The sequence below is a fragment of the Siphateles boraxobius genome, unplaced genomic scaffold, assembly GCF_051911475.1.
Source record: "Siphateles boraxobius isolate OS27281-9 unplaced genomic scaffold, OSU_SipBor_1 41, whole genome shotgun sequence".
NCBI classification, from domain to species: Eukaryota; Metazoa; Chordata; class Actinopteri; order Cypriniformes; family Leuciscidae; genus Siphateles; species Siphateles boraxobius.
Window position 1 is genome coordinate 43729813 of NW_027509042.1, and position 23357 is coordinate 43753169.

The 23357-nt window shown below is 37.7% G+C and overlaps 1 protein-coding gene across 1 annotated transcript; it reads left to right on the top strand.

The window, feature by feature from the left end:
- On the top strand, window positions 1-16132 carry LOC143707130 (protein-glutamine gamma-glutamyltransferase 5-like). The gene is made up of 14 exons (XM_077199887.1): window positions 1-102; window positions 1906-2085; window positions 4797-5039; window positions 9601-9719; window positions 9800-9928; window positions 10008-10185; window positions 11030-11165; window positions 11576-11679; window positions 11824-12066; window positions 12583-12615; window positions 12700-12906; window positions 13737-13900; window positions 14763-14899; window positions 15782-16132. Exons 1-14 carry the CDS (start codon window positions 96-98, stop codon window positions 15930-15932), a joined length of 2031 nt encoding a protein of 676 aa, XP_077056002.1. The 5' UTR covers window positions 1-95; the 3' UTR covers window positions 15933-16132.
- The last annotated feature ends 7225 nt before the right edge of the window (window positions 16133-23357 follow it).

Below are 23357 nucleotides of genomic sequence, written 5' to 3' on the forward strand. Positions count from 1 at the left end.
GTGTGACGTCTCAGGGAGGAGTGGAAGAATGTCATATATAAACTACAATAAACGTAGAACCTGAATCTAACAGCAAACCACAACACAGCAGTATCATGGACGGTAAGCTTAAATTTTTGATTTATTAAATTTTTACTGTTTTACTAGCAAGGCATTTTCTTAAACCTTAAACAGTTATTTTACTATTCATGGTTCTATTTTTAAAATCAGTGTTTTGAAAATGACCCCAGCTGACCCCACTGGACTTTTCCTTCATTTTTAAAAAGTGTTACCTTCATCTCAGGGGCATGAGACTCTGTGACTTTTCCTAATTAATTTATCTAAACATGCATACAAAATCAGGGCTTGATTGGGTTGTTCTAAAGGTGTGTACATTTTATACCGTTTAAGGTGTTTTGGGACCCCACATTGAAAATGAAAAAAAATATATTTCATTTTGTTTTGTCAAAAACAAACAAATAAATAAATCCAGTATAAATCTGAAAATTTCTACATTTAATTTAAGGTCTGGTCCTAGAGCATAAACATAAAGTGGAATGAACATTCTCACACACACACACACACACACACACACACAGAGACAGAGGTGTGTGTGACTACAACAGCGAGCATTTTTATAGAAATTGGAAAATAAAATCAACAAAACTGGAATATGTCTGAAAAAGTTCCATACATAAATGGAGTAATACAAGAGCACACACTCTAGTGTTTGTGCACTAGAATACACAACTCTAGGTCCTTTTTTTTTATAACATAACTCTAGGTCCAATTTATTGCTCTGTGTACCCTTCACTTCTGTTCATTAAAGTTTATGGGTGCTGTTGTTTTGTATTATTTTGGGTTTTATTTACTTTTTAAAATTCATCTCTTGTTCTAAAAAAATAAATCATTTGTGATAAATAATTTTCTGAAATAAATAGTATGTGATTGTAAGTCAAGTAAGTCATGTCTTTTAGTGGTGACTTGTATCGTCTCTGCAAATTTATGTATAATAATTTGCAAAAGCAGACAATTAAAAAATATCAGACAACAACAACAAATTCTAACTTTGACAAAAATACAGATTTTAAATGTATTTTAGAATGTTTACATATATATTCATACAATATATATATATATATATATATATATATATATATATATATATATATATATATATATATATATATATATATATATATATATATCTTAAAGTGGTGAGAAGTTGAAGCATCAAGAAAAATGAAGTGAAAATGAAATGAGTCCCAATGGACCTCTACTGGAGATATGGGGTCATTGCACTTTCTTTCTTTAACTATAATTCCTAAAGTTTTTCCACAAACCTGCAGATCGGTATAAAATAGGTAAAAAAACTACCAAATATCCACAAAAACACATACATGTATGGTTAAGAAGTAAATTTAAAAACTGATATATAGTACTTCCTTATGCAATCGATCACTCTGTAAAAGTTTGGGGTCTATCTGACCCCAAACACCAAAGCCGTAAACCCTACTTTAGCACTAATTAACGGTTAAAGAATTTACTGCTTTAATATTTTCTGACAATGTCATTTAATTTTATCAGATTAATGCTGCTATCATGTTATATATATATATATATATATATATATATATATATATATATATATATATATATATTATAATCGTTGTTTATAAATGAATAATTGCTATTAATTTGAAATCCTTCAATATTTGTACAATTTCAGATAATTCTTTAATTGTTTATTTGAAAAATTAAAAATTATATACAAATATTTAATTGTATTTTTTTATTAAACATGAATTCTGTTGTTTACCTGAACATTTTTGTTCAGTAATTAGCTATTTTAAATTATTAATATTTTTATATTAAAATTCTTCAGCTTCCTCACAAATAATTTGACATTTGCTCATTTTTATACAGAGTTGAAGCTTCGAAATGTCCACCTTCAGCAGGTCCAGAACCAGCTCCGACACAAGACCGATGGCCTGAGCTCCAGCACTCTGGTGCTGCGCAGAGGACAGCCCTTCACCATCCTCATCAACTTTGATGGACGGCCATTTGATCCACTGAAGGATAAACTGGTCTTCCGGATCATTCTAGGTATGTTTTTGTGTTTGTGCGTGTGTGAAATAAACGTGCAGCCTCATCTCACTCCCTCTGTATTATGATTCATCAGTACATAATCATATTTTCCAAATGCAGTTATTCAAATAGCTTAGAATCAGCATGAATCTGTGCATTAGGAAAGAAATTTAATTTATTCATTTATAAATATTGAATATATATATATATATATATACATACATACATACATACATACATACATATAAACCTGGAGTTTGTGTATTTAAAACACATTCAGTTTATTAGTACCATTAAAGAAATCTTACCTGTTTCAGTATGACTACCAAGTATACATCAGGTTTATTAGTTTGTTAATTTTAAGACTGTGTAATTCAAATAGATGGAAATTTTATATGAAAACCAAATGCTTAAATCTTAAATTTAGGCCTAAAATTTTTTTGAGTGAATCCTGCTCGATTGTGCTCATGAACTAAAAGCAAAAAAAGTGTTTGTAAAGTGTAGGCTACTATATATATATATTAAAAATTGTATTTTATGAGGTAATTTATTCATCCCATAATAAAACATTGCAATATATATATATATATATATATATATATATATATATACACAACCCCAAATCAGAAAAAGTTGGGACATTTTGTAAAATGCAATAAAATCAAGAATCTGTGATTTGTTCATTCTATTTCACCTTTTTTTAACTGACAAAAGTACAAAGAAAAGTTTTCCAATGTTTTCACTGACCAACATAATTGTATTTTGTAAATATAAACACTTTTTGATTTTGATGGCTGCAAAACACCCCAAAAAAGTTGGGACAGAGACATGTTTACCACTGTGTCACATCACCTTTCCTTTTAATTACACTTTTTAATCATTTGGGAGTTGAGGATACTAATTGTTGGAGTTTTGCTAGTGGAATATTTGCCCAATCTTGTCTGATACAAGACAGCCGCTCAACAGTCTGTGGTCATCGTTGCCTGATTCTCCTTTTCATGATGGGTCATACATTTTCCATTAGAGACATATCTGGACTGCAGTAAACAGGCCGGCACATCTCTTCTCTGGTGCAGAGTGTCTAAAACAGTTTTAGCACGTGCAGAATGAGGCCTGGCATTGTCTTGCTTCCCAGGAAAGATGTCATCTTGATGGCAGTTCTTGATGTCTCTGTACAATCCAAATACATGCCTCCATGTCAATGGTACCTTCGCAATAATGCAAGTTACCCATACCGTTTGCAATGATGCACCTCAATACCAGCACAGATGTTTGCTTTTGCACCTGTCGCTGGTGAAAGTCTGGTTGGTCCCTTTTGTCTTTGGGACTGAGAACTCGATGTCCATTTTCTCCCAAAAACAAGCTGAAACATGGACTCATCTGACCACAGCACACATTCCCACTGTCTTCTAGACCATCTGAGATGAGCTCAGGCCCAGAGAACTCGCCGGCATCTCCACATAGAACTGATGTAAAGCTTTCTCCTTGCGTAACAGAGATTCAAGTGGCATTTCTTGATGCAGAGTCAGACTGTGTTCAGTGAAAACAGTTTTCCAAATTACTCCTGAGCACATGTGTCTGTATTTAACGGATTAGCATGATGGCATCTTGTGCAATGCCATCTGATGGGTCAAAGGTCACGCACATTCAACAGAGGTTTACTGCCTTACCCAACACAGACTGAGATTTCTCTGGATTCCCTTAATCTTGTGACAATATTATGTATGGAAGATGATGAAAGGCATAAATGCTTTGCAATCTTGCATTGAGAAATGGGATTTTTTAATTGTTTGACAATTCTCTCAAGATATTTGGCACAAAGTGATGAGCCATGACCCATCTTTGCTTAATAAGACTGAGAAGTACTTTTACACCCAAACAGGATACCCTCAACTATTACCAATTCACCTGCTCATTATGGACTGTTTCAAAATAGTTGGATAATCTAATTTGGATAATCTTTTCACTTTTATTTTGTCTCTGTCCCAACTTTTTTGGGGTGTGTTGCAGCCATCAAAATCAAAATTTGTTTTTATTTACAAAATACAATTATGTTGGTCAGTGAAAACATTGGAAAACGTTTCTTTGTACTTTTGTCAGTTAATAAAAGGTTAAATAGAATTATCAAATCACAGATTCTTGATTTTATTGCATTTTACAAATTGTCCCAACTTTTTCTGATTTGGGGTTGTATATAAAAGGTATTAGTAGCATGCAATGATTTAGATAAAAATGATAGAAATCATTTAAAAAATGAATCTATTGACTATAATAATTGATAAAAAAAAAGAATATATATATATATATATATATATATATATATATATATATATATATATATATATATATATATATATATAGGTTTATTCTAATACATGCAAATAAAAAAAGGTATTGGTATTACTTTATTTTACAGTCTTGTTCCTCTTGTACATACTATAATAAGTGTGATAACTAGGTACTAACCCTGAACCTACCCCTTAACCCATGTAGTTACCTTATATTACCTTGTACGTTTTTTTAGATAACTGTAAAGTATAGGACAGATTGTCGTATGGGTTCTACACACTTATACACCATTTCTTAACAGCTCAGAGCTTATAGTATGTCAGTCTTGAAAGGTTATTTATAAAAACAAATTCCTTTATGGAGAACATGAGTAGAGTTTGACTTCCAGAGCCCTGTATTTGTGTTTAAGTCTGAACCCGACTCCACTATGTTCACCGCAGGGCCGCTGTCGCTGGAGATCCCCGTCTCCGTGTCTGGAAACCCTTCTCCGTCTCAATGGAGTGCCATTCTGGAGAGCAGCGGACTTGACCCGAACGCAGGCCGTACGCAGACCGTATCACTGTTCAGTCCTGCGACTGCCTCTGTAGGAGTCTATACACTTCACCTGAGAGTCGAGACCCGCGGGAGCATCAGAACATATGTGCTGGGACAGTTCACGCTCCTCTGCAACCCCTGGTGCCAAGGTGAGCAGGACCAACAACTGTACATCAACAATAGTACCTGTATGAGTTTATGTGTTCTGTTAAACACAAAAGAAGAAATTTTGCTAAAAAGTTGCTGGTCATCATTGACTTCTATAGAATAAAAAAAGAAAGTCATACTATGGAAGTCAGTGGGGTCCTGAAATCTTTGGTTACTAACATTCTTCAAAAATTTCTTCTTTTGTGTTCAACATAATGAAAAAACGTGCACATTCAAGTCACTATGATATTATGGACTCTAGATAGGCTATCATACATAGAAATGTTTGATTTGAAATGTATCTCATCAATATGGGGTGAGAATTGTTGCATTATTCCAAATAAATAGATTACGATGCACAAATAAATGTTAAGAGATTCACAAAAAAAACATAAAACTCACAAATAAATTAGATGAGATTTGCAAATAAAAAAATATATTTACAAATGTGTTTTATATAGGGCTGTCGCAATAACCGCAATATTGCAGTACCGCGCTACTGACAGGCGAACCGCAGAGGAATGCAAGTAACCGCAGCAACCGCGAACCGCGTTTTCTTTTTTCATAAGGCCTCCCTTCGTAGTTCGTACCGTGTATTTAATGTTAAATAAGTTAATAATGATAACAAGACTGTTTATCATTGTGATTCGTTGCCTACAGAGGATTCGTGGATTAGGACTTAAGCCTAAACAGACAGTGAATGTGATCGACTGAGCGCGTGCGATTACCTGCGTCTGTCTTTGAAGTCAAGTCATGTATATTCGTGAAAAGGTTACCGTTTCCAAGGAAAGCGAAATATTTGTCATAGGCTATCATCCTTTTAACGTGTAAGGGTATTTACCATGAATGGCGTCAGCGCTGCTCAGCATTACACAGCGCGAGGAAGCCGTAGGGGGAAAGCAGCGAGTCACGCATTGAATCAATGCCATTGGTCTCTATTAAGTGAAGCATTGCTTCAGTTTTGCCCAAAAGTGAAGCATTGCTGGCCAGCTGAGCCTTGAAAAGTGAAGCTCAAATTTAAAAAATAATTAACACCTTGTTTCATTAGATCTATCATTTAAGGAATCAGCTTTTTTGAACGTTTTCGTTGAATGAACGGTTTAATGACTTTAATGACAAAAACAGTCCGTTGGCGTAACAACTGCGCGCTGAGTGACAGTCTTTCAATGCGCAGAGACGCTGTTTAGTTTCGGTTACATTGTTTACATTGTTTTTGTGTATGCTAACCACATCATAACACGTATTTATATAGTAACAAATAAATATAAATAAATAAATAAATAAATGGCGGTAAAACCATATATCGCGCTATTGAGCCACTCAAAATTACCGCAAGGGAAATTCCTTCACCGCGACAGCCCTAGTTTTATACCACAAACACAACTCTGCCTAGCATTTATTTGTGAAATGCTTTCTGTGCTTTTGTAAATCCCCTCACGCATTTGTGGATTTTGAAACACTTCTAGCGTCGACGTGCAGACAAATCCACAAATAAGTGACTCCACCCACCGTTTACCTAAGCCAATCAGATAATGGCCACATTGAGCTGACTAATCGTAGCACATTCTCGCTACAACCAATCACGTTAGGCTTTATAATCAGAGATTTCTTTGCCTGAAATAACTTTGCTCTTTCATCTGCATTGGCTCAAATAGGAAGTGGCTAAGGCCCATAATATTGCTTCAGTAAAATATGTTTTAAATTTGGATTTCATTAGAGTTAGACCATTAGACTGTGTATCAAGCCAAGACACATTTTTATGAGCCTTTGATAATGCCAGAGAAACAGCGCTTATGTTATGGATACAACGTGTTATGGAAGCGTTATTCATGGTAAAACAGAAAAGCATCAATACAACCTGATAACGTGATAAATACGCGGGTTTGTGTAATATATGGGGGAAATTACTAACGCATTCTCATCCTTTGGCGTCATATAGGTGACGCCATATGACATTTCGTCGAAATCTTACGCACATGGCATCCTTTAGCATCAATATAACACGCACTGTTATGGGTAGGTTTAGGTCTGGGGTAGAGTACGGTTATGACGCCTTGGGATCTGCGTCTCATATTCACGCTAAACAATGCCATGTGCGTTGGATTTAGACGAGCGTCACCTGTATGACGCCTTGGGTTCTGCATCTCATATTGATGCTAAAGGATGCCATGTGCGTAAGATTTCAACGAAATGTACAAAGCGTCACATGTATGACGCCAAAGGATGAGAACGGGCTGAAATTACTGTCACAACAGCTTTTCCCACTTCTTCAGTCAAGTTTTAAATACGCTAATGATTAAATATTTTGTAGCCTATTATGCATTTAAAGTGAAATGCACCGCAGACAAGCGATTTGAATTTATCCGTTAAAACACTTGATCACGCAAATAATATTTTATATGAATCAGACTTAATAATATTGTATTGTAAAAGTTACTTAAAGCATCCAAAATAAATGCAAATATGTATTTTTTTCAGCATTGCATTATCCACTCGTAACCCCGTAGCCTACACGATGTTACATCTTCAATGATGGTCATTTGAGCTGATATTTTATCTTCTACATAATATGTATGTCCTATAGCTAGCTATTTGTCACAACGATTGTGCTTTAAAAGACATAATCATCCGTTTTGTCATTTCTTACATCGTGTCTACCCCGAGTGAGGCTGTCTACATTGGACAAAGCAAATGTGCAAATGATGTGTCCTCGTGTAGTTGCGTGTAGTAGCTGCTACAGAAGAAGAACGGGCATCCGTTTGCTATCAATGAATCATCGTGTCGCGATGCGCCGCGTCCAGTGTAGACGCACGAATTATGAATTTTAATGTAGCCAGCATAGTCAATAAAGAAGATTATAGACACGTCATTTATCTTCAGACGTCATGGGCACAATGTGTTAACATTGCAAACATGTTAGTTTTACATGATTTGAAACTGCTACGGCAGGGAAGATAATGTGCTATTTGCTTTTGATGTGCCGCTTGAGTCTGGTGTAGAGAGGGTGTTATGATGCTTGGGATCTGTGATGATCATAATTTGTGTGTAATCCTGAGTTAATAATAAAGAATAATAAATATATTAAACTCCAACAATCTTTTTGAAACAGGGTGTTTTAACCACACAAACAGCACAATTTGAATGAAGCGCCCATTACAGCTCCTTTCAGGGATGCAAATATCTGCAATATGAATCAGATCCAGTTCTCGCCCGAGTGTAAAGCCTAACGTGATTGGTTGTAGCGAGAATGTGCTACGATTGGTCAGCTCAATGTGGCCATTATCTGATTGGCTTTGGTAAATGGTGGGTGGAGTAACTTATTTGTGGATTTGTCTGCAGGTCCACGCTAGAAGTATTTCAAAATTCACAAATGCGTGAGGGGATTTACAAATGCGCAGAAAGCAGTTCACAAATAAATGCAAGGCAGAGTTGTGGTTGTGGCAAAAAACACATTTGTAAATATTTTTTTATTTGTAAATCTCGTTTTATTTATTTGTGAGTTTTATAATTTTTTGTGAAACTCTTTACATTTATTTGTGGATCTTAATCTATTTATTTTCTGAATTTGATATATTTTTGTGAATCTCTACATTTATTTGTTGATCTCAATCCATTTATTTGGAATAATGCAACAATTCTCACCCCATACATCAACAACACACATAATTTGAGAAATCATTCATATTTGTAGGACTCGATTAAAAAAAAAGGCATAATCTTATGCTAAGATTTACATTGGAATTATTGTATATTTGAATATAAATTAATAATTTCTGCTTTAAAATCTGATTGGTTGAGCCTTGGTCAGTTAATGTACACACTGTCAGCTAATAAACTATATTACATGGTGAAAATATTATTTTTAAGAATATTACTTGATATACACTACAGTTTATAAGTTTGGTGTATGTAAGATTTTTTAAACTAACTAACTAACTTTTTTTAACTAATGCTAACTCTTATGCATTTATTTGATAAAAAAAATACAGTAAAAACAGTCAAATATTATTACAATCTAAAATCGCTGTTTTCTATGTGAATTTAATGTAAAATGTAATTTATTCCTGTGATCAAAGCTGAATTTTCAGCATCATTACTCCAGTCGTCAGTGTCACATGATCCTTCAGAAATCATTGTAATATGATGAATACCTGCTCAAGAACCATTTCTGATTATTATCAGTTTTGAAAACAGCTGTGCTGCTTTATATTTTTGTGGAAACTTGCATTTTCAGTATTCTTTGATGAATAGAAAGTTCAAAAGAACAGCATTTATTTGAAATAGAAATCTTCTGCAACATTATTAATGTTTAATGTCACTTCTGATCAATTGAATGTGTCGTCACTGAATACAAGTATTCATTTATTTAAAAAAAATTAAATCTGACCCCAAACTTTTGACCGGTATAGTGTGATATGTGGAATATTGATGTCTTTCATTGCCATAGAACTTCATTTACATACGTACAAACCCCTTAGCTGTGGTAAAATCACTGTAATGCACGGCTTATTGCTTTCATTTGTTGTCATTACCAAGCTCACCCTCTTCTGTGTTTTTCCAAAGCTGATTCCGTGTTCATGCAGTCGGAGGGTCTGAGGAATGAATACATCAGGAATGACTTCGGTCTGCTGTTTAAAGGCAGCCCTGAGAACCTCCTCTGCAGACCCTGGTCTTTCGATCAGGTGAGATGTTTGACTGTTGACTCTGAAGGCACAGCACTGAAAAAGCTTCTCATTAATACCTGACACACATGTATTTTCAGTATGAAAAAGGAATACTGGACATCTGTATGAAGTTGCTGGAGTTGAGTCCTCAATCTCAAGCCAACGCGAGAAGCGATCTTCTGAACCGCAGCAGTCCGGTGTACATCGGTCGTGTGATCTCAGCTATGGTGAGGCGGATCTCTTCTCATTCTCTGCTCTCCACTCACTCTTTCTGTGCTAATGTAGTCTCTCTGTCGCTCTCATCAGGTGAACAGTCAGGATGATAAAGGGGTGTTAATGGGGAACTGGTCAGGAAAGTACAATGATGGTGTAAACCCCTCCACATGGACCGGCAGCGCAGATATTCTCAGGAAGTGGGCAGAAACACAATTCAGCCCTGTGAAATACGGACAGTGCTGGGTGTTCGCAGCTGTCATGTGTACAGGTGAGACCAATATGAGTTCTTACACTACCGTTAGAACGTTTGGGGTCAGATTATTATAAAACATTTTTTTTTATAAATGAATATTTTTAATTATCAAGGATGCATTAACTTCAGTAAAGACATAATGTTGCAAAAGATTTTTTTGGAACTTTCTATTCATCAAATGCATCACAGTTTCCACAAAAATATGAAGCAGCACAACTGTTTTCAACATTGATAATGATCAGAAATGTTTCTTGAGCAGCAAATCATCATATTATACTGATTTCTGAAGGATCATGTGACTCTGAAGACTGGAGTATTAATACTGAAAAATGATGCTTTGATCACAGGAATAAATTACTTTTTACAGTATATCCTCAAGAAAACAGCTATTTTAAATTCCAATAATATACCACTGTTTTTACTGTATTTTTAATCAAATAAATGCTGTCTTGATGAACATTAGAGGCTTCTTTTAAAAACATTAAAAAAAATTGTACAGACCCCAAACATTTGAATGGTAGTGTATGTCCTTTAAAGTTTTAATTTACCCAGAAATCTCACAAACCTGTATGCTGTTATTTTCTGTGAAACACAAAAATAGATGTTAGGAAGAAAGTTCAAGCTGCTCTTTTTCATACAGTAAAAAAATGGATGGTGATTTATGCAGCCAAGCTCCAAAAGAGCCAATGGCTTTGTGTTTCTCGGATTGTGTGGAGTAAAATAATCTGTGTTTGGGGGTGTGTAATGGTTATGTTTTTGTGTGAATGGCTATGTTTTTGTTATTCATTTAATGGGTCACTGGTAATAGAATTAGTGCTGTTGATGATCGATATATCAAATGCATGTGTTTGTGTAACAGTAATGAGAGCCCTCGGCATTCCAACTCGAGTGATCACCAACTTTAACTCCGCTCACGACACAAATGCGAACATGGTGATTGAGGAATATTTCTCAGAGAATGGTGAAAAGCTGTCCATCGGTCGGGATAGCATCTGGTGAGTTACGCTTTGAAAGCTGAAAAGTCCTCTTGTCATAGTTATGTTGCTAAAACATTCACTACCGTTCAAAAGTTTGGGGCCAGAAAGATTTTTAGATGTTTTTGAAAGAAGTTTCTTCTGCTCAAGGCTGCATTTATTTGATCAAAAATACAGTAAAAACAGTGAAATATTATTACAGTTAAAAATAACTGTTTTCTATTTGATTATGTTTTTAACTGTAATGTATTCCTGTGATCAAATCTGAATTTCCAGCATTACTCCAGTCTTCGGGGTCACATGATCCTTCAGAAATCATTCTAATATGATGATTTGCTGCTTTATATTTTTGTGAAAAATAGTTTTTTGCAGGATTCTTGATGAATAAAAAAAGTTCAAAATGTGAGTTAAAAGTGTTTGGGCTTTTTCAGGAACTTCCATGTGTGGGTGGAGAGTTGGATGAAGAGGCCTGATCTGGATGGAGGTTATGACGGCTGGCAGGTTCTTGACCCGACGCCACAAGAGAGGAGCGCCGGTCGGTCAATGCTAATATATATAGAAAACTCATATGCTTTTTATCCCTGCATGCAGAAAAGACCAATTGCTTCAAAGCATGCTGTTATTCCAGCAGGGATATGATGCCGTGTTGATGCTAAAACATAAACTGAATCTGTCACAGGAATGTACCGCTGTGGTCCTGCTGCTGTGAAAGCCGTTCATGAGCAGAAAGTGAACGCGCTGTACGACGTACCCTTCGTTTACGCATCAGTCAATGCAGATGTGCATAGAATGATCATCAGAGATGGGAAGATATTATCAACCAGCGTTGACAAAGTCTCAGTCGGAGCCCTGATCTGCACCAAACGTCCCTGTCCAGCCATGGCCATGCAGGACATCACCTCAGAATACAAAACTGAGATGGGTAAGAGAAACTCTGAGACACAATAAGAAAAATACTTACCGTTCAATAGATGTTTATACAAAAAAAAAAAAAAATAACTGATTTCTTTCACATTTAGATGGAAAGCCATTTATGGTTAGAAATGTGTTTTTATCATTTTTTTAAGAGGAAGTGTGTAATTCATCTAGTATCAGCAGCATTAGCAAAATATAAAAAAGAATGGTTGATGTTAAACAAGACTTTGAGGAAATATTTTTACATAAACTCAACATCAACCAAAATCTATTTTAATTATATTTTTAGTTTAACTTTTTATTGATGCATCTCAACAAGAGAGATAAAAAAGTAAAAAAGACAATAAATCAAATTATTAACACATTAGCAGATATCAAGATGAGATCAGACAAAAGTATTTATTACTCTCTGAATACAATTGTGTATGCTCACACCAAGATATAAGAAATAAGAAAAAAAAATGCAAAAAAAACTTTTTATAAATTTTTTATATTTAAATACTTTTGTGATATTCTCTTTCAGCTCGAGGTGGTGGAGGTACTACTGCAAGAGTCGGTACGTTTTAGCATTTGTTTTTTCTTCCCACACTAATAATGCTCTTTGATTGTTTGAGTGATATAACAGTGATTTTTCATGCAGTTCCTCAGGGCGTTGGAGTTTCTCTCCAGCTTCTGAAAGAACCTGTTGTCGGAGAAAACATTTCTTTCATCGTCATAATCACTAACAACATGGCAATTCCGAAACTGCTGAGAAAACACGTGAACGCTCAGAACAAAGAGTACAACCGCAATCCCACTGGAGCCTTCTGGGAGGCTCATGATGATCTGAAGATCGGCCCGAATGAAAGTAAGAATACTGCAAACGATATTAAACTGAACAAAGTGCTTAAACGGAGTTAAAATGTACTTGGAACCAGTTGTTTTTCACAGTTACTCTGTTGATTTGGCAGAAATATAAAACCACATTGAAGTATTCGCAACATTTTACAAAATTACATTTAAAATTAAAAACCCAACCTTACTTATTTTTAAGTTGTTAACTGGACAGCAGCACTCATGGAGTCATGTGACTAAAATGTAACATACTACTGCGTGACATGTTTTTATATGGAATGCACACTACATACTATTTTTTTAAAGAAGACCTATAATGCTTATTTTGCACAGTATATCAGTGTCAGTGTTTCTGAACTCCCAGAAACGCCTCCATTGTAGTCTTGAATTTCTTCCAGAAACGAACACGTCACAATATTCCTCATTTAAATAATTAATATGTAGAATAAAGGGGCTAGTTAAGTTAGCTGGTTGAGTCAGTTAGTAGTGTTTTGAAACTGGCGGTTATGGTAAGAGCAGGAAATTTCCCAAAGACACTCGAACTGCTCGACCAATCACAACACACTGATCCAGCCGACCAATCAGAGCACAGTGTCCTTTTTAGAAGGAGGGGCTTCATAGAGACAGGAACTAAACAGAGCGTTACTGAAAGACTGGGAAGAGTTAAGTCAAGTCACCTTTATTTATACAGAGCAGCTTTACAGTGATAAAAGATAAATTATTTAATGTTTAATCTGGATAGTATTGGACTACATGATTTTGATTACCTCAAAAATGTGTTGAAATTATTCATTAGGAATTGCGCAATCAACTGCATGATTCCTGTCTGTTGTTCTCCACCAGCTGTAACTGTAAAACACGAGATCTCCTTCAACGAGTACATGCTGAAGGAGACTATGGAGGATTGCCTGGTCAGCCTGGCTGTGGTTATTGAGGATGTGAAGTCTCAGGAGAGAGTGTTGGCTACAAAAGAGTTTAACATCACCAGCCCTGCCCTCAATATACAGGTATTGGTGGCCCATCATAGACATTATATAGCCTACATATAAAAATATATCCGCACATAGTATACGCTCATCAAATACTTTCACTTCAAACTCACTAAATCCCAGCCTCAGCCCATTCAGAAATGCCAGTACTTAGGTAGAAACCTATACATAGGATCCTGATAAAAATGTTAATATTAAACAAAAACTTAAGACGGACTTAGAGGCTTGTGCGTCTGAAGTCTTCATATATATAAATATATAAGGGATGCACCGATATGAACATTTTGCACGAAACCCATAATTCTTTATATTTGTAAGCCGATAACCAGTATATTGGCCGATAAATTACATTTTATATATTTTTTGAGAGCGTGATTACAAAAACGAAAGTCTTATTAAAATCCTTGTCCTAAGCACACAATTATAATGTTCTCATTATAATTTTATTTAGCAGATATGACAGACTTGCTGGCGAACAGTGCACATCTGAAGTGTCTCAGCTGAAGGAAATAATCCATTATTTATCAACTTTAATATATTGGCCAACTTTTCTAATTGGGCCGAAATCGATAACACTAAAAAATTGACATATCGGCCGATACTGATATGGGTGACCGATATACAGTGCATTCCTAATATATATTGACCTCCTTTCATGGACAAAACAGAGTCTCATCCTACAATGGATTGCAAGTGCAGTTTCATGTTGACTTTAAGAAACAGCCCAATTTTGTTTTGTGACTAAATTAAAGGTTTCGGGTTGTTTTTGCATCACTCCAAGAACATAGGATATTATAAAAAATATATTATATAGATTTTTGGCATAACTGAATTCACAAGTAATAAAGCAATTTACTAAGAGCACTGTGTTTTCTTCCAGATTCAAAACGAGAACTCGGTCATCATTAACACACAGCAAGTTGCCACGGTAACCTTTACCAACCCGTTCAATGTTGCAGTGAGCGGTGACCTCATCGTAGTGGGTTCAGGACTCTTGGAGGAGAAGGTTCAGATGAGGTACGTGAAGTGTTTCATTTCAATTTTTAGAGCGATCGATCGATCACAAAATGAATGCACAAAAATAACCATGTAATTCAGTTAAATTGCTTTTTTTCGAATAGGTTTCCCAAAAACAGTACAGGGACTAGCCAAATCAGAGGAAAAAAACATGATTAAATAAAAAGACAAGGCATGTCAGCTATGCACGACTAGAACAAGACTGTTTTTTAGGACAGTAATAAAACGGATAGTAACCAAGACAGGGAAGCAAAGAAAGAGAGAAGCATAAGTAGCGGAGAAAATCAAAGCAAAATAGGAGACAGGTGTGTGTGTAGGGAGACAGGTGTGTGTGTTAGCACTGATTAGAATGAGGTGCAGCTGTGATGGCAGAGTGAGAGAAACTGACAACTTAGACACAAAATAAACACAACAGAAGCGCTGATGATCAAACCAGAGTCCTGACATGTTATCTTTGACATCAGTTTCACTGCAGCTGTGTCTGTTAAAAGTGTCAGTACACACTTGTTGGCCTGCATTGCTCAAGCACTAAAATCACAGGTTATTTCAGTTTGTCTGTGTGTATTGTGTAATCATATGCAAAACACAGAAACTTTAGTGTACATTAATCTGTGTGTTAAACCTGCAGATTTGCCCCATTATACAATATAAACTCTGAGACTTAAAGTAGTGGAGCAACATAATTAAAATTTAAAGGATCAAAATGATGCTTTAAATGCAAGTTTGTTTAAGTTTGCTGCAACACAATTGTTATATAAACCTTGATTTAATCTAGATTTAAGATGAATCCTAATTGTTTTTCGTGTAAATCACTAACCCTAAACTTGAGCAGTAGTAATGGTGATTTCCCTGTTTTGAAATGTCCTGTTCTTTATATCTCAGGCTTACGATCCAGCCTCGAGAAACTATGAGGAGGCCCATCCGTTTCATTCCCAGGATGACGGGAGACAAGATGCTTCACGCTAGTTTAGAGTTGAAGGATCAGTCCACCATTCTCCGTGGATTCAAGACCGTCACTGTTCAAGCAGCTTAGAGGGAAACTCCTTTACAGATGATTGTGAACACTCAACATGAAACACTTAGCTATGGGCTTGAAACACCTTTAGAAATTACTTTCTCTTCATTGTTTAAACATTTCTTTAATATCACTGTTAATTGAATCACTCTGAATTTTGTGTGCCAACTGCCAAGTTTATTTTGGCAAAAGCCTGAAAATAAAGTTTTATCGCATTATGCTTGTTTGCAATCTGTCCACATGCATTAGCCACCAGAGGGCAGAATAGTGAAGCCACTCACACCAGAGACTCTCAGGTTCAGCGAGTGCACACTTACTGCAGTGAAAACATTTCAAACACTGGCATGTTGAAACACATTACAGTTATTTTAGAAAAAGGCTGACAATGAATCACAGAAGATTATGAGAATTAAGTAAAAATAAAAAAGACCACAGACTAAACAAGTTCTTATTTAACTTGAGGTAGTTTTGTGTCCCATCATGGTTGGAATTTTGGTAACATATTTGTACTTATTTTTGTTGCATGTCCTGGATACGTTCAACACTTTTTTTTATGCATATATTTGATTTTTCCCACCATTGTCCTAGACAATAGTAAAGAATCTAACAGAACTAAAAGCCATAAAACTCACACCCCTGGTTTCACAGACTAGACTTTAAGATAGTTCCAGACTAACATGCATGTTTAAGCTGTTTTAACTGAAAGGAACTTGCACTGAAAACACATCTTAAAATATATCGGTGCCATTGTTTTGTCTCAAGATGCACACCAGTAATGTTTTTGTCTAAGGCCCGTTTATAAAAGCTACTGGCAACACTTTAGAATACGGTTCCTTTGTTAATGAATAACTACACAAGAACCATAGAATACGGATCCGAATAATTAGTAATTCCCATAGAAGTATGAAGTACCCCTTTCACATGTGCACTATTACTTCCTAATTTGTTAATCAGAGTTTCTTTTTAGTTAATAGTAGTTACTAGATTGTTAATAAACTTTTTCAGTAGTTCTCTGGGAAGCATTAAAAAATAGTAGTTATTGATTAGTTAATAGTGAACTACCACTTTCATCTGTGCGCTATTACTTACTAGTTTGTTAATCAGAGTTTCTTGTTAGTTAATAATAGTTACTAGATTGTTAATATTGTGTTACTCATTCGTTCTTGTGTAGTTATTCATTAACGAAGGAACCGTATTCTAAAGTGTTACCAAGCTACTTAAATGACCAAATTAAACTAAGGCCTAATCCTGGCTTAATCTAAGCCCTGTCTGTGAAACCTGGCTTAAATCTTAAATACTCTCAAATCTTTATAAGAGCGAGTTATGAGAAACAGTTATAGTGATGCTAATACTCCCAATTATTCCATGAAAACATGATTTTTAATCTGTAGCGAGACTGTTGTCTTCTCGCTGTGTGTGTGTTTCTCTGGGGGTTGGTGTTGCTGTGATCTCCTCTGACAGCAGATGCAGCATTTATTGATCCATCTAATGAAGGAGGAACAGAAAACTGCTCAGTGCTGCTCATCTATTGTGTGTCCCTGAAAGCCTGACAAACACTCCTCATGCCGAAAACAGTAGTCACTAATAGAGAAGAACAGTAACAAACTCCCAGTATATCACCATAATGATCTGGCACAAAATGTGTGGCATTTTAAACAAGGACGGATGAAGAATTGCTGTTATGAATCAAGTATGATGGGAGCATAGCATGCATGAGTGTTATGAATGTTTCCTAATACACAGAGACATATTGAAATTTGAGCCATTTCATTAAGTAATGTTACTACAACCATGATAACTATTGTACAGATATATTTCCATTTTCCATTTGCCTTACAACAAGAATACTTACTACTTCTTGTATTAAAGGAATAGTTCACCCAAAAATTTAAATTCTGTCAGTAATTACTCTCCCTCATGTTGTTCCAACCCCGTAAGACCTTCGTTCATCTTCGGAACACGAATTAAGATATTTTTGATTAAATCTGAGAGCTGGATCACTCCTCCATAGGCTTCTTCAGGGATTGAAACTTGCCAGCCCCGAAAAGTAATTTAAGACATCGTTAAAATAGTCCAAGTGACTACAGTGGCTCAATCTTAAGTTTATCAAGCGACGAGAATACTTTTTGTGCCAAAAACAAACAAAAATAACAACTTTATTTCAACTATTCATTTCCTTCTCAGTGGGCCTCTAGTCAGTTAATGTAGTGTGATAGAGTAGTGCTACGTCACACGTAGGCTCACTATTGGCCGACGCTGGACATGTGTGTGATGCGTGTGACGTACAACAACAGAAGCGCTGCACTATTATACTAGTGAACTGAATCGAGGCCCACAGAGAGACAGACCACCAACAGCCAAATAAACAAACACAAACTGGAAGAAACTCAGCTATGAAGCCTCCTGTTAGTCCACTGATCCATTACATTCCAACAAAAATGGTTTGGTTACACTGTAAAGGGTCCATACAATCCAAATCAGAGAAGTATTTAGTCCATAACACATTTATATATCAATAAGCATCCACAGAATGTAGTAATAGCATTTCAAGTTAGCCGACAGAGCTATCACAACTTCGACATATTCTATATTCTAGCTTCATTTGAAAAGTAAACATTAAATCAAATGTGATGTCAAAATGGCCGTTGACCCCTGAACTTTTTATGGACAGGTCATTTGAGCCAATCGATCCATGATAGAGGTGTCACCTGGTATCAATAGCCAAGGAGAGCCAATGATGAAGATTGGCACCTCCCTCTCTTTGATTGACAGTAAATCGATCCAGTTTCAAGAGAGTATGGAAATGACTGTCTTTTCTGATAGACAATGCATATCTGTAAAGATTGATATGCAGCTTTAGTGGGACAATTCATCTGGTAATGCATGAAGTTTGTGCAGCAAACATGCTCCTTTCTGGGCCCGAATGGGGCCATTGAGGGCAGCCCACTGTGGGCTCAGATACCGGAGTGAAATGCGGGGCACGTGTGGGCACCACACTATGGGACCCAGGTGGGGCCCCAGTGGTACAGCCCAAACTGTGGGCTGACTGTGGGGCCAGTTGTGGGCCCACAGCAAACCCTTTAGGGGCCCATGTGGGGCCATTGTGGGCAGCCTATTATGGGCCCAAATACCGGCGTGAAATGTGGAGCACGTGTGGGCCCCACACTATGGGGTCCAGGTGGGGCCCTAGTGGTACAGCTCAAATTAGAGCGGGCCCTCATGTGGGTTGGATGTGGCTACACTGTGGATGTAGGTGCAAAGTTTGAGCACATGGAGTGTGGGTACTTTACTATATGCAGAACAATTGCACTTGTTAAAGGTAGCAGCAATAAATTGAGGGTCATGTTTTTAAAGAAAAAAATATTTATTTACAGACATTAATAATGCTTATAATTAATAATAATACATTGAGATTTATTTTTAACCAGCAATAAAAAAAGCAATAGAGCAGTTTAAAACAGCAATAAACACACAAAAACAGAACCACAGAATACTTAAAACACATATGAAAGTAAATTAAAAACCAATCCCCTCAGTAGGTATTTCTGTCACTGCAGTTCTCTTACGAGAGGTTCTCTCGTATTGCGTAAGTTGCTTAGTCTACGGGTAAAGTCATCTTTTCTCGAGATATTGAAGCCAAAAAATTATTCTTAATTTTCCATTTATTGTCAACGCAGTGCAGCAGCTAGCAGACCTAGAGCAGGCTATCTTGAGCGCTCATTGGCTGCCCTACGGCAACTGCAGCAGCCTATCACTGTGCCTCGCGCGTGACGTCATGCCAAATGACACGTCACACAGCCCGCTAGAATGGGGGTGGCTTAGCATATAAAAGTACGGCTCAGAGGCTGCTTCCCTGATTTTCATCATCTTCAGCAAAGCTCTCCGCATCGCTGGACTCTGAGAGAAGCCGCCGCCGTCGAAACCAGCGACCAGCACGCAGAGGAAAGCGCCTGAGGAAGCCGGTCGTCTTCGCCGCCTTCAGCCTTCCGTGCCTGCTACGCCATCCGGCGACGAGTATCCTTTTAGTGCTATTGCTTTCTGTGAGTGTTCGCCGCTGCGATACTCACTTTCTAAAGAGCGCGAGGCGTTTTTCTAAAAATGCCTCGCATTACCTTTGGCTCGTGCAGAACCCCGCTCAGAGATATCAGAGTGGTTGCTAAGCACAATAAGACAGGGCTATTCACTACAGTTCGCTCGCCGTCCCCCTCGCTTTCGAGCACGGACCGAGACGAAAGTGAAAGCGGAAGTAGCGCATCTACTCCGCGCAGAAATGGCCAAACTGCTGTGCAAAGGGCAGTACCTTGTTCTTTGAGCGAGTAAGGCTTTTACAGACGCTATTTTCTCGTACCCAAGTAGGACGGAGTTCTAAGAGCTATCTTAGATCTGAGACATTTGAACAAAGCTCTCATGAAAGACCATTCAAAATGCTCACGACCAGACAAATCCTCGCTCAAATTCGCCCGAGGGACTGGTTTATATCTCTCGATCTATTCTTGAGATTCGCCTTCGACGGCCAGGTATATCAATACCTCCCCTTCGGCCCGTCTTTAGCACCCCGTACATTTACGAAGTGCATGGATGCAGCTCTCGCTCCCCTGAGAAATCAGGGCATGTGGATTCTGAACTATTTGGCCGATGGCTGATTCTGGCACAGTCAGAGATAGAACTTTTATCTCACAGAACAGTGCTCCTCAGTCATCTGGAAAGCCTGGGTCTCACGGTCAACTGGACCAAGAGCTCATTACTGCCCAGTTAGTCAGTTTCCTTTCTGGGGATAGAACTGGACTCTGTGGCTATGACGGCCCGTTTATCGACACCTGGCCGCGTCTTTCCAGAAGGTAGCTTCTCTGAAAACGTTTCAAGAATGCTGGGCTGTATGGCCTTAGCTGCAGCAGTGCTTCAGCTGGGCCTACTGCGCATGCGCCCGCTACAACGCTGGTTTAATGCTCGAGTGCCTCACCGAGCTTGGGCTCTCGGCTGCAGACGAATCAGAGTGACTCAGAGCTGCGTTTCAGCTCTGCAGCCCTGGTTAGCGGCTGACTGGTACCAGCGGGGGGTGATGATGGGGTCTGTCTCATACCGAAAGGTCATCTCGACGGATGCCTCCAACCTAGATTGGGGTGCTCTCTTCGAGGGCAGACCGGTCTTTGGCCTGTGGTCAGACTGAGAGAAAAGCCTTCATATAAACTGTCTGGAGATGATAGTGGTCGAGAACGCGCTAAAGCGCTTCCTCCCATTCATCCCACTCTAAAATGCAAACTGATGTTTATTGTCATGTTCTAAGCATCTATTCAGTCTATTGTCTCTATTGTTTTGTGATGGAAACAAGACCCATTCAGTCTCAGTCTCCCCTGCACACATTCACACCTCTCCGGCCTGTTTATGGCTCTAAATATGTTTTTCTTTAGTCTTCATTATAATTACTATCGACTGGCTATTCACACTGTTTCAATCCCTAATTTCTTTTTTCATAGTTCTCAATTCACATTTGAAACTGTATCAAATGTCCTTCTTGAAAAAAAAATTTCAGTAAGCATTCTTATTTCCAAATTTTTTTTTTAAAAATAACAGCTTGGTGGCAGGTGCATCTGAGGGCTATGTAGCATGTTAGCTTAGCACACCATCAATACAGGACAATTTATGAGATTAAAACCATGTTTGTCCTCCAAATTTACTTTATAACGCAAGTCGAGTGTTTTAAATAACCTTCTGTGATCTGATTTGGCTTCAGATAAAAAAATGGGACAGAATATATATTATTTTATAGTATTCTGCACAATGATAAAGTCTATATATCGATTAGCATTACATTATAAATATAATCTATTATTATGAAAATACCTGACATGGCTCGAAGAACACAGGTAAATCAAATATCATTGCAATCATGTTTATTGTCTTCAAAACGTCTTTATCTGCATGTTACAGTGATCTCTGGAAGCTTTGTTTTTGTGTCATATATGGACTGAATGTGCACATGGCGCCCTCGGGCTGCCAGTATGGATTGAAAACACAGTACATCAGAGTATCATAATGATTACAACGGCCCATTTGGGTATAAATTCAATAGATATTATTCCTGTCTATGTAAATCTGAAGTAAACCTATGAGAATCTATCAATATTTCTCCAAATCTGCACATTTTTGAGCTAAAAGCCCTGAAGAGACGTTGTTTTGTCAAGCGCTGTCATGACGACCTCACAGGAGCTTTTTTTCTGAATGAGACCAGCTGACGCTCATAATTCATATTAAAGGTATCGACTAATTTTTTTATTACATAACTCCTGACATTAATAAAGACATAACTTTCACTATAAGTTTCTTAGAATACAATAGTGGTCAAATACTGAAACTTGAGTCTTTTATCTTTTTAATGATGTATAGTTTGTCAAGGTAATAACTTTAAATCTGATAGTAACTTTGAACTATTTAAACAAAAAAACGCTTCAGTGCGCCAGCGCTCTGGCAACGGTTTATAGGTTAAAGTATATGTGGCGGCCGTTGCAGCGTTCGCTGAGTCAACGCACGGCGAGTCCTTAGGAAGGAATGAACTGGTCATCCGCTTTCTTAGAGGAGCTAGGAGGATGAATCCTCCGCGACCTCCGTCGGTTCCTATATGGGATCTTTCTTTGGTCCTAGAGGCCCTGAAAGCATACCCCTTCGAACCGCTAGATTCTGTGGACCTAAAATACCTCTCGCATCCAAACCGTTTTTCTGTTAGCTCTGTCATCAGTCAAACGTGTGGGTGTTTGACACGCGCCATCCATTAGCACTGCGTGTCTTGAGTTTGAGCGCAGGTCATTTCTCTATCGACTCTGCCAGCATCTGATAGTGAGAGCGGTGTTAGTCTCCTCTGCCCTGTCAGGGCGCTGAGGGCTTACATTACGCGCTCCACCCCCTTCAGGCACTCGGAGCAGCTCTTTGTTTCGTTTGGCGGACGCACCAAGGGTCTCGCCGCCTCAAAACAGAGTCTATCTAGATGGATAGTGGACGCTATAGCTAATGCTTACGTGTCTAAAGGTCTGCAATGCCCTGTGGGCATCAGGGCCCATTCCACTAGGGGCGTGGCCTCGTCGTGGGCTTGGTCCAGTGGGATTTCCATTCATGACATTTGTGAGGCGGCGGGCTAGGCCTCCATGTCCACATTTATTAGGTTTTATAACCTGGAAGTTCCCGCCTTGCAGGCTAGACTTCTCTCAGTATGAGTGGGATATATGTTCTGCCCAGATCTGATCGTGCGCGGACTACTCCAACGTAACTTAGCTCTCCTGGTTGAGCTGCACTATATGGGTTGATATGCTTTATATAGACCAGCAATGCCGCTCTGTATTCCCTATGGGTGCTTATGTACATGTGCCGGCCCGTGTCGCTGGCCGCCTGATTCCCACTTATCTGTGTTCCCCGGGATTCCCAGGGACTCATGAAGTGGATACTTGGCACGCA

Coding starts and splice junctions, on each gene's coding strand:
- LOC143707130 (XM_077199887.1), top strand. Junction 12,067..12,582: donor AGAATACAAAACTGAGATGG/GTAAGAGAAACT, acceptor ATTCTCTTTCAG/CTCGAGGTGGTGGAGGTACT. Junction 14,900..15,781: donor GAGGAGAAGGTTCAGATGAG/GTACGTGAAGTG, acceptor TTTATATCTCAG/GCTTACGATCCAGCCTCGAG.